This window comes from Thunnus albacares, chromosome 6 (assembly GCF_914725855.1).
Source record: "Thunnus albacares chromosome 6, fThuAlb1.1, whole genome shotgun sequence".
In the NCBI taxonomy this organism is placed as follows: Eukaryota; Metazoa; Chordata; class Actinopteri; order Scombriformes; family Scombridae; genus Thunnus; species Thunnus albacares.
The window spans coordinates 23,021,764-23,037,240 of NC_058111.1; the positions used below are offsets into that span (position 1 = coordinate 23,021,764).

General features: G+C 38.6%; 1 protein-coding gene across 2 annotated transcripts in view; it reads left to right on the forward strand.

Annotated features, from left to right (window-relative positions):
- The window catches only part of si (sucrase-isomaltase (alpha-glucosidase)), a 74,491-nt gene that overhangs the window by 10,295 nt on the left and 48,719 nt on the right, over window positions 1–15,477 (forward strand). For both annotated transcript variants that reach the window (XM_044355065.1, XM_044355064.1), the window contains exons 9-17: window positions 350–462; window positions 607–732; window positions 3,168–3,299; window positions 3,825–3,944; window positions 7,378–7,491; window positions 7,950–8,034; window positions 8,724–8,841; window positions 11,683–11,854; window positions 14,195–14,311. In XM_044355065.1, the coding sequence (XP_044211000.1) occupies window positions 350–462; window positions 607–732; window positions 3,168–3,299; window positions 3,825–3,944; window positions 7,378–7,491; window positions 7,950–8,034; window positions 8,724–8,841; window positions 11,683–11,854; window positions 14,195–14,311 (1,097 nt within the window). The remainder of the gene's footprint in view (window positions 1–349; window positions 463–606; window positions 733–3,167; window positions 3,300–3,824; window positions 3,945–7,377; window positions 7,492–7,949; window positions 8,035–8,723; window positions 8,842–11,682; window positions 11,855–14,194; window positions 14,312–15,477) is intronic.

Consider the following 15,477-nt stretch of genomic DNA (forward strand, 5'->3'; position numbering starts at 1 on the left):
AATCAAAGAGAATATTGCATGACTGTTTTATGAATGTCTCTATGAAGGGGATGACTGAAAGCAAGGTGAATGCCCGCTGACATGTTTCTATTGCTCATGTCTATAGTCTTCTCACATAAGAGCTTTTTGTTCCAGCTAGTCTTGACTGATACATATATAATGTGAGTTTGTTTGTTTTTGTGTGTGTTCTTGGACCGAATGAATGAAAGAATAAAAAACATGAGGAAAATTCACAAAAAGGAGGGGGTATTGCTAGTTCACAGTTGTTTGAGAGGGCATTTTTAGGTTATGATATACAGTTAAGAATAGTAGAGTTTTCAGTGTGTCTACCTTCTGTGTCTGTTTTTAGAGGTGATTTTGCAGCCCGCCCCAGCTGTGACCTACAGAACGATTGGAGGAGTCCTTGACTTCTATATTCTTTTTGGAGACACACCAGAACAAGTGGTGCAGGAGTTCCTTGAGGTGAGGTGCACATAATTGCTTGTGATTTTCTAAAGGCAACAAAATATACAGGGTATGTTTTGTGGGTGAGTCTCTTGTGCTGTGGTTTGAGAGTTGCCTTGGCACCGCAAATGCATTTAAACTATGTCCAATTATGTTGTCCAGCTCATTGGCAGGCCTGTCATTCCTCCATACTGGTCACTGGGTTTCCAGCTTTCTCGATGGGACTACGGCAGCCTGAATGAGGTCAAGAAAACTGTGGAGAGGAATCGTGCTGTGGGCCTCCCATATGTAAGAACCTGTGTGCTCGATTGTCTTTCTTTTTCTGTTTATTTTTCAGGTTTTCAATATGCAGTATGTCTGACAAATCTATCTAAAATCGCTATCAAAACTATTGCTGCCCCTATCCCAGTCTATGATTTTTTGCTCATATTCTTGTGATAAAAATGCGTAACAATTGTTTTTTTTACAAATTTTTCAAATGTGACATAAATATTTATGATATATTAAGGATTTTCAGGATTTCAGGTGCATAAATACCCTCACGTGTTTGGCACTTGCACGCTCACTATCTCATGTTTTAAAACTTGAGCATATAAATTCTTATCACATTTTGTTTGCACTGTGTTTATTATCACAATAAAAATGAAAAATAAACCCAGACTAGGTGTAAGGTTGGACTGCAAGTTCTCCATTCACAAGGACCTGATGCCATGACAAAGAGAAATAGGCAATCTATTACTGAGAGACTATGGCAAAGTCCACCGAAAGTATCAGAAGCCTGAGACCTTTATCAATCATTTACTGTAAAGTCTGGAAAAAAAAACATGTTTTTCTATTGATATTGGTAGGTATTCTCCATTTGAATCACTGATTTTCTTTGCAAAGCAAGAAGTGGAAGCTGGGGGCAGAGCAGAGGCAGGTCTTTGAGTTTGACCTGAGATGTCAAATGTTGAGAGACTGTTAAGGGAGGTTGCAAGGTTTTCCTTTTCTTACGAGATAATATGCATTTCAAAGACCAACAGTGATAATACAGGATATGTGCTGAGGGGGATTTCTTTAGCTGCCACCAGCTGTATAGCTTTTTTTATTGGGGGGGGGGGGGATTGGTCAGGGGGTGAGGGGAGTTGATACTTCACCTTGTGCACCCCTTGTTAAATTTGAACCACTCATGCACTACTGTGTGGCTCCAGAGGCAAGAGCCTTAACCACTACACTATCTGCGGAGACGTGATATGAAGGTTGAAGCAGGAGTTCGACAGACAGTCAGAGTGATAGGGATGGCCTTTAGCTTAGACGGGGTAATCCAGCTTTCTGTCAAATAATGGAGAGTCTTCTGGGCTCTATAGGTTCAATCCCGGGACCACTATTTTTCAAGCATCACTGAATGTTAGTGTTGATCAAAGATCAATCGACCGAGTTCCTTTCATTATCTCATTCATCCTGATCTGAATGTTAAAACTACTCCAACACCTCTTCCCCTCTGAGACACTTGATAAATAACAGTTCTGGTTGACATTTTCTTGCGAATGAGCCTCACAGCTTATCTCCGTCTCAGCCTGCTAACAGTAACAGTAAGAAGTCCTTTCCATACGAGCGCTGATGTTTCATGTATTTTTTATTCCATAATTACCAAAGTAAACTCATAATCCTAATCTTTATACACTATGTCCCTATAAAACACTTCAACCATAAAAAAAAAAAAAACTCAGCAATGGCAGCACCAATCAAGGACACAGTTTGAACTCTGTCTTATCTAAAGATCAAATGCAAACAAATTTCCAACCCATCTCAATATTTCCCTCTGATAATCTCCAATCTCTCTTTGATATCCAAAAGGCATTAGGATGCAGCTGCTTCCTCTCCTGCTGTACTCAGGGACATATTTGATAACCATTAGGTAGACCACAGAGGGCATTATCACATTCTGCCTAATATGTCTGGAGCTGATTACCATTAGAGGAAGGATCTGGCAGAGCCATCCAAACCATCTGCTCTATCAATATGAAGTAGATTTTGGCAGACAACAGACAGACAGAGAGTGAGCATAAAGTCACACCCCTGCAAAAAAAACGAAAGAACGTGTTAACATTCCCATTGTCCTCCCAAGGTTTAGCAGCACATTAGCCGAGTTGTTTGCACTCACATCAGGTCTGAAAAAGCAAAGGCAGGTGAACAGACAAGCTAGCAGTTAAATCAAACAAGTTTGTTTTGTTTTGTGTCTTTTTTTCAGTTCTACTCACAGTACTAATGCTTAATAGTTTGTTTATAAGCGATGGTGGAATGGGAATATACTCTGTAATGATGATGCATTCAAGTCTTATTGAAGATACTGAATTTTGAGTGGAAGTTATGCACAGAGGCAGAAGCATGAGTGGGTACATTTAAGAGGTATTAAGAGTAATTTTGTATAAATTGCACTCATGCAAGATATAAATATTATTTTAATACATGGAGCATGCCAGCATGCCAGCATCTCCAATTATGTTTTGAATATCTAATGAAATCTCACCCAATTGAAATAAACTCATTAAGTTATTCATATAGGATATAGTATTTAAAAAAAAATAGTCTCAAAGCAAGAATAGGACTTTTTTGTGGTCAAATTTTTGAGTTTGGAATTCTTTTTACCTTTAAACTATATGATAGTAATAGCTATTTTGGCAGTAATTTGGAACCTCATGTACATGTAACTCCCCTACTTAAGCATGTTTCTCCTTTTACAGGACATTCAGTACACTGACATAGACTACATGGAGGATAAGAAAGATTTCACCTATGACAAAGTCAAGTTCAGCGAGCTGCCTCAGTTTGCTGACTACCTTCATGAGAAGGGACAGAGATACATCCTCATCCTGGTAAGAAAGACCGCATTGTCAATGAAGCATGTTAACTATTTGATGCATTAACAAAAACAAAATCACCTTTAAACAACCAGTGCTACTACAAAACAGCTGTTGCAATATACCTTGCAATTCTGGGTTGTTTGGTAGTGTTCTTATATTTGTATTACAAGCCAAATGTTGATGCTGTGATGTTGGGTTGATACATTTCAGCTATAATGAAGCTTGACAACAGAACATTTTTTTAACTATAGGAGCTTGCTGCTGTATAAAAGTAAACTCCATGTCCAATCACTGATTCTATTAATGATCAGCTTACCCTGTGAGAGTCCAAACACTACTGCTAGTTTGCTTTATAGTTTCTGACAAAAACCTCAGAATGTTGCAATGCTATGATGTGTCACTGAAAAATGAACCCAAATTATGTTTTTATGTTTTGTAAGTCAGTCTACACCAAATTGCTGTTCTTCAGCAAAAGTTTATTTGTAATAGCATTTCTATTCTTTTATATTCTTATGAGTGTATTCCTTTGTCCCCCAGGATCCAGCAGTAGCCACCAGTAAGAGGGTAGGGAATGCTCCATATGAGTCCTATGACCGTGGGACTGAGAAGAACGCCTGGGTCACCGAATCAGATGGGAAAACTCCTCTATTAGGAGAGGTGAGATGTATTTGTGTGTGAGATAGAACTGCAAACAAATGAAACAATACACTTAGTGGCCTCTTAATTAGGTTCTTATCTCCATTCAAGCAAAGAGTTCTCTCCTTTTACACCAAGCCCTCATCCTACGAATCCTGCTAGTGATATTCAGGTCATCAGGTTGAGTCATGGGTTAACCTCATGATTAACCTGTGTTTAATGTGGAAGCACCGGTTAAACACAGATGTTAAGTTTAAGAGGGGTGTTAGTATATTCATTTAAATTCCAATGGTATAAGGCATAGAAGCCCACTCACTGTTGCACTTGGCATTACAATTGGCAACCAACATAATTTAAACAACCTTATCATGGCATGATTATTGCCAGAGGCACCAGTTCTAGCTTAGCAGAAACTGTTGGGAGTTTTATGCATTTTAAGCATCTGGATTTTGCTGAGAATAACGTGGTAAAAAAATATATTCAGTCAGTTTGAGTCCCTAAACTGTATTCTTAAACCAACTTGGGCCAATTTTGCTCTAGGATAAGTTGCGTCACAGCTAATCAATATGTAAAATAGCAATGTAGGCCTATGTAAAGAGGTAAATAAGTTAGGTTGGTTAAGGTTGTTTTCACTGGACTTGCATTAAGATGTGTAACAGTGGTATGCAGACACTCCAGAGTGCACAGAGTAGAAATGAATCCTTGGATTAATTCCACTTTAAAATTGCGGTTTAATTAATTATTAAGTAATTTTGTTTTTGGCACATGTTTCAGTGTGTTTTCAGTTTATGAATGTTCATTGTAACATTTTGGTTGCATAGAATGTCTTGTTCAGCATTTGGTTGTACTAAAAGACCCTCTAAGGAGTCAGATGTTCAGTTTTTCCGGTAATTACATTTTGTTTTAACTGTCTCAAGCTCATTTTTTGCTAGCGAAAATTAGCATTAGCATTAGCATTATCACAGTTAACCATAGACTGTAAATGCACTGTGCTAACTAAGCTAGCAGCTAGCATTAGGGTCAGCACCACACTCTCATTTAAATATGGTCATTTCTCAGCACTTCCAAAAATCCAAGATGGCAACGGTCAAAATGCCAAACTTGAGGCTTCAAAGTGCGAGTCCACTAACCAATGTGTGACGTCACGGGGGCTATATCCATTATTTTTATACAGTCTATGGTGTTGTCTGTTCAACCCTTGGATTATACAATATGTCATGCAACATAAGCATGAATATATGTGGTGGGTGGGTGTCGTGTAGTGAAGTGGGTGTGTCGTCTAAGTCCGCAAGACAGCAATTAGACTCTTGTCTGACAGCTGGTCGAGGCAAGTGATGAAGTTACACCATGGCACAGAGATTCGTGTTTATAGGGCTGGTCCCTGCAGTCCAGCCAAAAAGCTCTCCGCTGCAGTGAAAGGTGGAGGTGGGGGTAAAAGTCTGTTGCTCCCATGCTTTTATAGTGTTGCTTTTGATTATGCACATGATTAGGCCCAGTCCCTCTGCTAATCGCTTTTTCATGCTGTTTATAACAGGTCAAACATATGCATTGATTCAGCATTAGTGTTTAATCTTAAAATGTTCTGCATCACTGCATCACAGATTAGCTGTGCGAGTGTGTGTGTATCTGTGAGAGACAGAGAGAGAGATTAAAAAAAGTCTGTGTGTGCATCTATGTGTATCCGTTTCTGAAAATGAGAAGCTATTCTTGGTTGTTTGTGTTTTATGTCTGTGCACGCATGTGTGTGTGATTATAATTGATTCTAGTTTATTTCCATATGAATGTATGTGTCCTGGTTATGAAAACAGTGGATTCTTTGCAAATCGACCTTTGCGGTAGCTGTGTCAGTGGTAAAGGAGATACAGCGACAGGCTGGTATTTATTCTGCTTTTAAGACAGTTAATTGCCCACAAAGATAAGGATAAAAGCTTTTCCTCATGGCCTGTATGTTCCAGCACGCGAGTAAAATCATATCAGGACCTCACTCACACATATGAACATTTCTGTTCAGAGCACAAAAATGGATGGGAGTAAACAAAGCAGCAGGGGGAGAAGGGAGTCTACGTGGGTTTAAAGGTCGGAATGACAGACAGAAACATGAGCAGAGGAAAAGGCAGGTGCAGGCAGACAGGCAGACACAAATAATAGATTACAGAGAAATGTACAGGGAGACAGACTGGCTGTCGTAGAGTCATAGAGTGACAAGAAGGTAAACAGATAGTTACCCACAGTGAGAGACAAGAGACAAAACTACATTATCAAGTAAAGACAAAAGGGGACAGACAAAGTGGAAGGTAGAAAAACACTCTGGAGCAGAGGCAGGCAGACTGATAGACGAAAAGAGAGACAGACGAAGAGAGACAGGTAATGACAGAGACTGATAGGAGAGCATAAAAACATACAAATAGACATAAAGATAGAGTGAGATATGCAGCTACAAGTGCCAACAGATTTGTTGAGTGTTTACAGGGGTGTCGGTAGTAGTAAGCAGCTGGAGACGTCAGAGAGACAATATCTAGAGTTAAAATAAGAAATGACCGGAAAAAGAAAGATGGCAACTGCGAGGGACTATCAATAAGCTCTGACCTTGGAGTTCTGACCACCTGCCAAAAACATCTGCCTATAAATCTTTATGTGTGTGTGCGTGCGCGCCCATGTGCGCACGTGAGCGTACATAAGCATGATTCATGTCTTTGCTACAAACTGGGTTGTAAAGTTATTGGCAGTGGAAGTAAAGGTAAAAGATAGCTAGAGTGGAGCAACCTTGAGATTTAATATCTACTGTGCTCTACAGAAGGGTTGACACACAGAAATGCACACTCACACACACACACATGCACACACAAAATCTCCACCTTTCTCTGTGGATTAATCATTTTTCTCAATACATGTCATTAAGGACGACTCCTAACACACAGTCACGTCTAGAGATTTCTATTGCATTATCGATTTCTCCTCTCCTCTGTTCTCTTCCTCAACTCGTCTGTCTCTCTATCCCAGTTCTCCTTTGCCATCTCCCTCTCATCAATCCCACCCCCTCCCTCACTTCATCTCTCTTCTGTTCTTTTTTCTTTGTCATTTCCACATCTCTAAGCTGTTTCTCTGACATTTCCATATAGGCCTACTTTTGCTTTTGTGGAGCTCGCTACGCCTACACCATCTTAGCTGATCATGCTCCATCATGTTGTTTACATGAACAGTATTGTGGAGGCTAGCTTCGCGCTCAGTTGCTCAGACATGTTGCAGATGTTTTTTAAAACTGCAATACAAGGATAAAAAAACTAGAATATTTAATGAAGTCCTGTCAAAAAGAGTGTAGCATTGTGCTTTGCCAAAACAAAATCTGAAATATATACTATAAGTAATGCAAAACATTCTCAGTTTTATTCCAAAAGAGTGCGCTTGAAAACACACAACATCTCATTCTCTCTCTCTCTCTCTCTCTCTATCTCAGGTGTGGCCAGGAGAGACTGTATTCCCAGACTACACTAGCCAAAGCTGCATTGACTGGTGGGTTGATGAGTACGAACGATTCTCCAGGGAGATCAAACACGATGCCCTCTGGATTGTAAGTCACATTTAAATAGATTAAATAAACATCTGTATTCACTAACTGGCAATTTTGAAAGTAATATTATTCCATAACCAATTACATGCACACAGGGGCAGTGAGCTTAAATTTTTGTAATTTTTGGTGACTTCGCTGTGGAATGAACAGTGAGGCCAATAAAGAGCACCACATACAAGGCGAACACAAAAACAAGCTGAAATTCCTATTATGCTGTTAATGATTCCTCAGCTGAAAACTTGGTTTTGGCTCACTCATTAGTCAGGCTGCTTGCAATATTTACTTCAACCCAGATCACTTTCCTAATGTTTAACAGGAAGAAAATAGATATGTTGGAAGCAAATAAATCCCCCATTTCAGCACGTTCTCACATTTTATTGTAGCATTTCATAAATAATTGTACAGTAATGATTAGATAAGATGATGGATTAACTGTTTTACAAACATACACCTTGCAGGACATGAATGAAGTGGCTAATTTCAAGAAAGGATCAAATAAGGGCTGTGCTGATAACAACCTCAACTACCCTCCCTACACTCCAAGTAAGATGCATCATTTTTCATGTTCACAAGTAAACATTTTACATACTGGTTGCTATTATAATGTTTTAATATCCATAACACGTTGAATTTCTGCTGTGTTCTTCAGCTCTACCAGGGTTGAGTCTCAGAACTTTGTCATTGACAGCATTGTTATTTCCCGCTTGCTTACAAAAACAGCTATAAATATACAGTTTATGACATTCTACTCATAGGTTACTGCAGTATAAAGAATCAGAAGATGGTACAGGCTTGTAGCTTGCACAACTTGATGAATTAGACACAATAGCTCATAAAGTAAGTTCAGGTCCAGAGAAAAACTCATCTAAAATAGTCGGTCCCTGGTGAAGAATTTTGAAAATGACTCTTCTGCCATGTCTTTTATTCTGACTGTTTCCCAGACAGGATGATCATAACTGGAAAAGGCATGCTCCCCTGATGCCACCTTTTTATTGCTATCCTCCTTAGTCATCCTCTTTTTCCATTGCTCTTTCTGTCTCTCATTTCCTCATTGTCCCCACTTCCTATTGCAGTATATATCAATGTCTTTCTCATTTTTTGTTCCATCCCTTCCTCTTTTTTTTTCTTTCATCACTCTCCTTCCACCACTGCATCCTATATTTTGTATTCATTCCATACTTCCTCTCACCTTACCCCATCTCTTCGCCTCCTTCATCTTCTCTCTCCCCCAGAGATTCTGGATGAGGTGATGTACAGTAAGACTCTGTGTATGGATGCCAAGCAGGCCTGGGGGAACCATTATGATGTCCACAGCCTCTATGGCTACTCCATGGTGCTGGCTACTGAAAAGTAAGTGCATTCAGAATCAATGATAGAAGGAGTTTGGCCAGCTTTTGCTATAGAGGCCAAATTGCTGCCACCCCTTCAGAGCAATGAGGCACTGGGAGACTCAAAATATAGTATAAGAAACAAAGTCTTTAAAATCAAGCGCTGTAGAATCACAGGTCATTGAGCAATGTCCACGGAACAGTTATGGAGCTGACATGTAAAAGTGCAACAGAGAAATCTGTCAGTTCTGTGCTGTGCAAATGCCCTCCTTTGAATTATAGCCTGTGACCCTGCAGACCAATTGCAACTTGGATCCCATGTGATAAGTGCAGAAAATGTTTTAATGAGCCCGACTCCCAGGGTGAGTGAATGAATTTCTCATCTGGGTCTGACACTGAAACAGTTTAGAGACCCATTACTTACAAAAACCTACAGAGAGGCATCAATATGAGTAGGCTATAATCATTGATATATGGAAATTGCAAAGTTTGGGTGCAAACTAGTAGCTACAAACATTTGGCCTGTTACACCTATAAAACCTTGCAGTCTGCGTATGCATAATGCCATACATCATGCATGCAGGTGGAAGTGCATGTTTTTGGTATATTTTATGTTCAAGTTATGCTAATGGAGGTAAAGCTCATTAAAAAAGTGCAATTTAGCATTGCACTTCTAGTACACTGTCAAACTCATAATGATGTGTTTAAAAAATAAGTATTTGGTGCAGCAGAATCAGAGATATTGTTTTTTATTCCACAAATTCTAATTCCTTGTTAAATCATGGTGACTACATTACTCACAATGTTCATTAACTGCTGACAGCTCGGTCAGAGATTTGGGTGTGTTATGCTAGTAGGGGCTGGCCTCGACCTACTAGCCTCATGCAGAGATGAGAAGTGGGCTACTAGTAAACTCACTTATTTCTTTCTTCACAAACTCTGATTTTTATTTTTATTTTTATTCTATTTTCAAACCTGTAGGCCCAACCAACACTTGCATCAAGTGACATCACTTGATGCAATTTATCAGACTCTAGAGCCACATCAGCTTTATGCAACTTTTTCCACATATGAAGTAGTACTCTCCGATACTTGTAAACAGATTTCAATGTGTAAAATCAGCACACTTCTCCTTTAAGTTACATAAAGTGTGAGACACAAGTCTGGCTGACTTATGTACAGGTGGGTATTCAGATAGCCAATATTTATCTCCATTACAAAATCACAAGCAACCACAGAGCAATTTGAAAAGGGGAGCAGAGGAGTCTACCAGAACAGATCTGATTTGTCCTTCAGAGGCTATAAAGACAGGCATGTTACTTTTTTTGAGGAAGTCATATATATCTCAGAATAGAAAATTCTATGGTCTCTTCGCTCTCAGCTAGTCATTTTACACCGGGCCAAAGTTGGCCTCAGTTGCCAGAATTCTAATATGCACTAATGGTGATGGTATGGGAAATTGCATCAATTAGAAAGCAGCACACACCTGCGCTAATGGGTTTTAGGCTGTTGGAAAATAACACCCCGTAAAACTAAACAAATGCAATGCACACCCCTTGATGCAGAGACATATTGAGGTTATAAGTCAAAAAGTAGCAAAGATGATGCCTGAGCAAGAAAATTCTCAAAATGTATCACTGTAGATTATAAACAATATCTCACAAGGGTTCATTCACCTTTTTAAACTTCTCTAACAATTAAGTCTTCTGTATATTATGATATTCTGCAGCTATTTTATGCTAATTCATCACTGCCATAAGCTTTCGGTGTACCTCAGATGCCAATGAAATCCTTGCATTTGAATAAAATGCCACTGTAACCTTTTAGAAAATACCTTTGTTTCCCTGAATGTAGCCTCACTGTCTGCAGTGGAAGAAGAGTTTCCTTGACAATGATGTTATTATGGCATTGTGGTCTCACGGTTTTTAATTTTTCTTTCTTTTTTTTAATACAAAAAGTAAAATTGAAAAGATTGCCTTCACATTTGGCTACAAGATATCCCATCATCTTTATTCATGCATCAACTTGGATGCATGAATAAAGAAAGGCTTTTCACATCCATATTTTTTACATGTAGACATTCACTGTATATTATTATTACTTTTTAGTAATAAGCTAGACGGAAATGTATGTATAGATAGTCTAAATTGCAGTTGCTCTATTTTAGTCATATTAACCATTTTCACATTCCCCAAAACTGTGAACATCTGTCAGTGGAGCTTAAGTGTTAATTGTAGAAAACATACACTGACTGCAAAATCAATGTAGAGGTACATTATTGCCTGTACCAACCACAGAGTACACATACACACACAGATGCACAAAGACACACAAAATGTATGCATGAAGGACAACATACTACTCGCACACACACACGCACGCACGCGCACACAATCACAAAGCCTTCTGAAGTCGATTTGCTGAGTCACTCCTTTCGTATTAAAGCTAGCTCATCTTTCTTTTGTCTCCTCTCTCACTCCCTCCTTCTTTTTCTCCCTCCATCCACTAATTAAAATGTATTATTGGCAGGAGACACATTTTGTAAACATCATCAGGGCTTTGTATTGTCATGGAAATCAATGTTGTTTCGATTTCCCCCATCAAACAAAATAATAATGTACAACAAAGGAAAAGTACTACTAGCTCTGGCTTTGTCCCCATCTAATATCTCTCTATCTTGCTCCATTCTAAGAGTTTGTGTGTGTGTTTCATACTGTATGTGTTTCTCTCTTGTACTGTTTGAGTATCCCTCACTCTTTCTTTCCCCATGTCCTTTTTATCTTAATGACCTTTCTCTTTCTCTCTCTCTCTCTCCCTCCCTTGTTCTACTTCTCTCCTTGCTACCTCTCCCTCCATGCCACAGAGCTCTGCAGCGCGTGTTTGCAGGAAACCGTACCCTGATGTTGACCCGCTCCTCCTTCCCAGGTGTGGGGAAATATTCGGGTCACTGGCTGGGGGATAATGCTGCCAACTGGAACGACATAAAATGGGCCATCCCTGGCATGCTAGAGTTTGGGTTGTTTGGGATACCCTATGTGAGTAGCAAACCTTCATACAAGGGCAAACACTGTTCTTCATATACTTAAAGTATGTGAGTTTCCCTGTGGTATGACAGGAGAAAACTACCAGGTTCCCATCACAAGGCTGAACGAGGTTGCAAGAACTAATCTTTTCAATTTTTACTGAGCAATTTTTCTCCTCTGAGCTACATATGTAATTATCTCACCATAGCATTCAGTGTTAAAATTTTAATTTGGACTGTTGTAGTTTTCTAGAAAAGTGTTATCTGTATTTTTTTAAAAGGCATAAAACACTTGATGAATGAATCTGGGGAAAAGAAAAAAAACTCCAAGAGCATTCCAAGAGTTCAACATGTAGCTCTAACAGTGTAGTTAATCTTTTAGCAAATATCCACTGACACACGCACATTTGACTTGAGGCTCAGATTCTTCTTCCTCAAGAGAGAGAAATACTGTTGTATCGTGCAAAAGCATACTGTAACATATCTTAGAAAGTTAGCTTGAGCCCGTCATAGTTCTTAATATTTGTTTCAGTTTAGGTAACATGCAGTTCTGGCATTTGAAAGTTTCTCTCTTGCCTTTTTAAAGAGCATTTAGCTGCTAATTGAGATCTATGTTCAGGCGTAGGCATAAAGACAGAGGGGCAGGCAAGAGAAAGTGTGTCTGGAATGAGATCCATTAAAATGTCTGGAAGAACACTGGTTCTTTTTGCCACAACAGCATTACGTTCAAACGCATAAACTCCAACACACTCCTAGTCAGTACCCAAGTGCTGTCAGCACTGTGTACTATGTGTGTATCTGAACTGCGCAGACTGCAAACAGCAGTAAGAATACAACAGGGAGTCAAACACACACAAACGCACGCACACACACACATACACACACACACGCTCCTCCAGCTGTGCGCTTCAGGTGGTCGTATAGATGCCAACTGCATCCTGGTGGGACTGTGTCAAGCAGATTTTAGGTTCTTCAGTACACACACACGCACACAAACACACACACTGAGAGAGAGAGAGAGCGTAAGAGAGTAGGGGAAATGGGATTTGGATCGATTCCCTCCCATTGACTCTGTTGTAAAATGTGGCCAGTAGTAAACAATAGAAAGCAAGCAGTCTCTGTGGACTGGCCTTTGACTGAAGTCTCTTTCTTGGACTCCATTGTGTAATTAATGTAAATAAAGATCACTGCCCGCATCTACTGTCTGCCAATAAATCTTGACTGAATTGAACCAACATCAAGAAAGGCATTTTAAAAGACATGTGGCCAGTTATCACATCGATGCCACTTTTTTACTGCTGAAGGAGATTTGTTGACTTCAGATTCAGTTCCTTGTTTCCTTTCTGAGGGTGCCTGGAATGCCATACGTATAATATAGAGCTATTTTATTTCATTACATACAATTTCCAGTAGCACTTTCTATGAAGCCCATGTCTATAATGCATTATAAACAGACTTATAAATGAGTTCTGATCTGCCTATAACACTGTATAATCATTGTTATAAGCACTCATAAATATTCATAATGCTTTATAACAATAATCATAACACATTACAATGCATTTTATAATGACTTAAAAGGTTAAGTATCATAATACTTCATAATTGCAAGTCACTCGCTTTTTTTGCAAGGATCACAGTGTATTATAATTCTCATAGGTGTAATACATTATAATCATTTTATAGTGCATTATAATGTGATTATAAGTTACTCTAAGTGGTCATTGAGTGCTTTAAGTAAAGTGAGAAAAATTTCATTAAATCTACGTGTGGTGAAGGAGGGTCTCAGTGTCCAGTGTCCCAGACCACAGACGGCTATGCTAACCAGTCAGTCAAAGAATTAAGCTGTGGGCCAAGGGCCAGCACATCCAGTCATCTGTAATCATAATTCTCCAGAAGTCAAGGGCCTGCACCATGACACTATGCAACAACAACACACAAAACGTTGTGAAATGAATTTATATGTTTAATGGGTCATAACAGATATTGAGTACTCCAATTTGACACAACCTATAATCACATTCTGATGCATCACAACAGTGATATTAATGCATTAGGATTATTGTTATAAAGCATTATAAATGTTCATGAGTGCTTATAACTATAATTATACAGTCCTATAAGCAGATTAGAACACATTATAAGTATGTTTATAATGTATTATAGACACGGCTTTCATATAAATTGTTACTGAATCTCCTACTGGAATACACAACATCATATTTTCTCAGAGTTTGTCAAATGGTATGCTGTATGATACCGTACACTGAATTTGACATTTAAGACATGGCAGAAATATATTTTTCTGTAAGTTCTGGCTATTGTCAAGCTGTCGTCACTTCATGTGTTTCAGATCGGAGCTGACATCTGTGGATTCTTTGACGACTCCAGTGAAGAGTTATGTCGTCGCTGGATGCAGGTGGGAGCTTTCTATCCCTTCAGCCGGAACCACAATGCTCAGGGCTTCAAGGTACTGTAAAGACATTTTATTCTACCATTCTTATATTAGACTGTCAGTTTTAGATGTATGTATCACACAGCCATTGTTTGGTCTGAAGCGCTGCAGGGTATACCCTTCATTTCATAACATTGCATGGCTGCCATAAACTCCAAGTGTGTAAAAATATAAACTTCTTTCAGTAGCCATGGATATTGTCATCCTACCTGCACTAGCACAACTGTGTTACAAAACGGGAGCAGTGGGACCTCTGATTTTGGGTTTAATACTAGGAATGTTGGCTGATGAAAATTATTATAGCTGCCGTGGGTATTGAAACATTACCCCACATTAGTTTCTGTTGCTACAGCATGCCTGTCAGTATTTCTGTGCTTGTACAGTACATATGCATTTTATAATGATAACGGGGCATATTTATACTAAAATTTGGTAAAAATTTTCAAAACAATGGGTCCTTGTTTTCAGACAGTAGTAGACAAAAGCAGGCTTTTCATTTCTGTGTGGTGACTGTAAATTTTCCCAGCTGAAATGACAACTGTCGCTAGGAGATTTTATCAGCTGTAGCTAGCTGGCTAATTATAGCTCATTAGTTGGTTGAAACGTATTATATGAAATGAAAGATTATAAACTTGGATATAATAGATTAAAATAATTCAAATTAATAATTAAATGAAATTAAATGAAATACAATAGAATTGCTTAAAATTTGATTACATTAAAGTAAAAGTGAAAAAGTACAGTTTGATAAAATTAAATTGAATTATATAAAATTGAAATAAAGAAGGAAAGATGAATGGATGGATGGATGGATTTCAATAGTTTTTATAAACTAGGTCACAAACTGTATACATTAAACAACGTAAAATATTGACATGTCAAGTAGACTATCTCTGACATCAGACACTATCTGCACATTGATATAGTGATATTTTTTACAGTTGACTTAGCTAATCTTCATGTTTTGCTGAGGTGATTCTACTTATAAGACCTATTTCATAGTCACATATATAGTCACTAACAGCTTGTCTACACGATACTTAACTTGTCAAACTTAGGAGTCTTAAAGTTAGGACTGACATCCCTAATTTTAGGATTTTTTCCTAACTCAGCCAGTTACGACTAACTAAACTAAAGGCTATTTCTAGCCTGAGGATGTTCTGTGAATATGGCCCTGATCC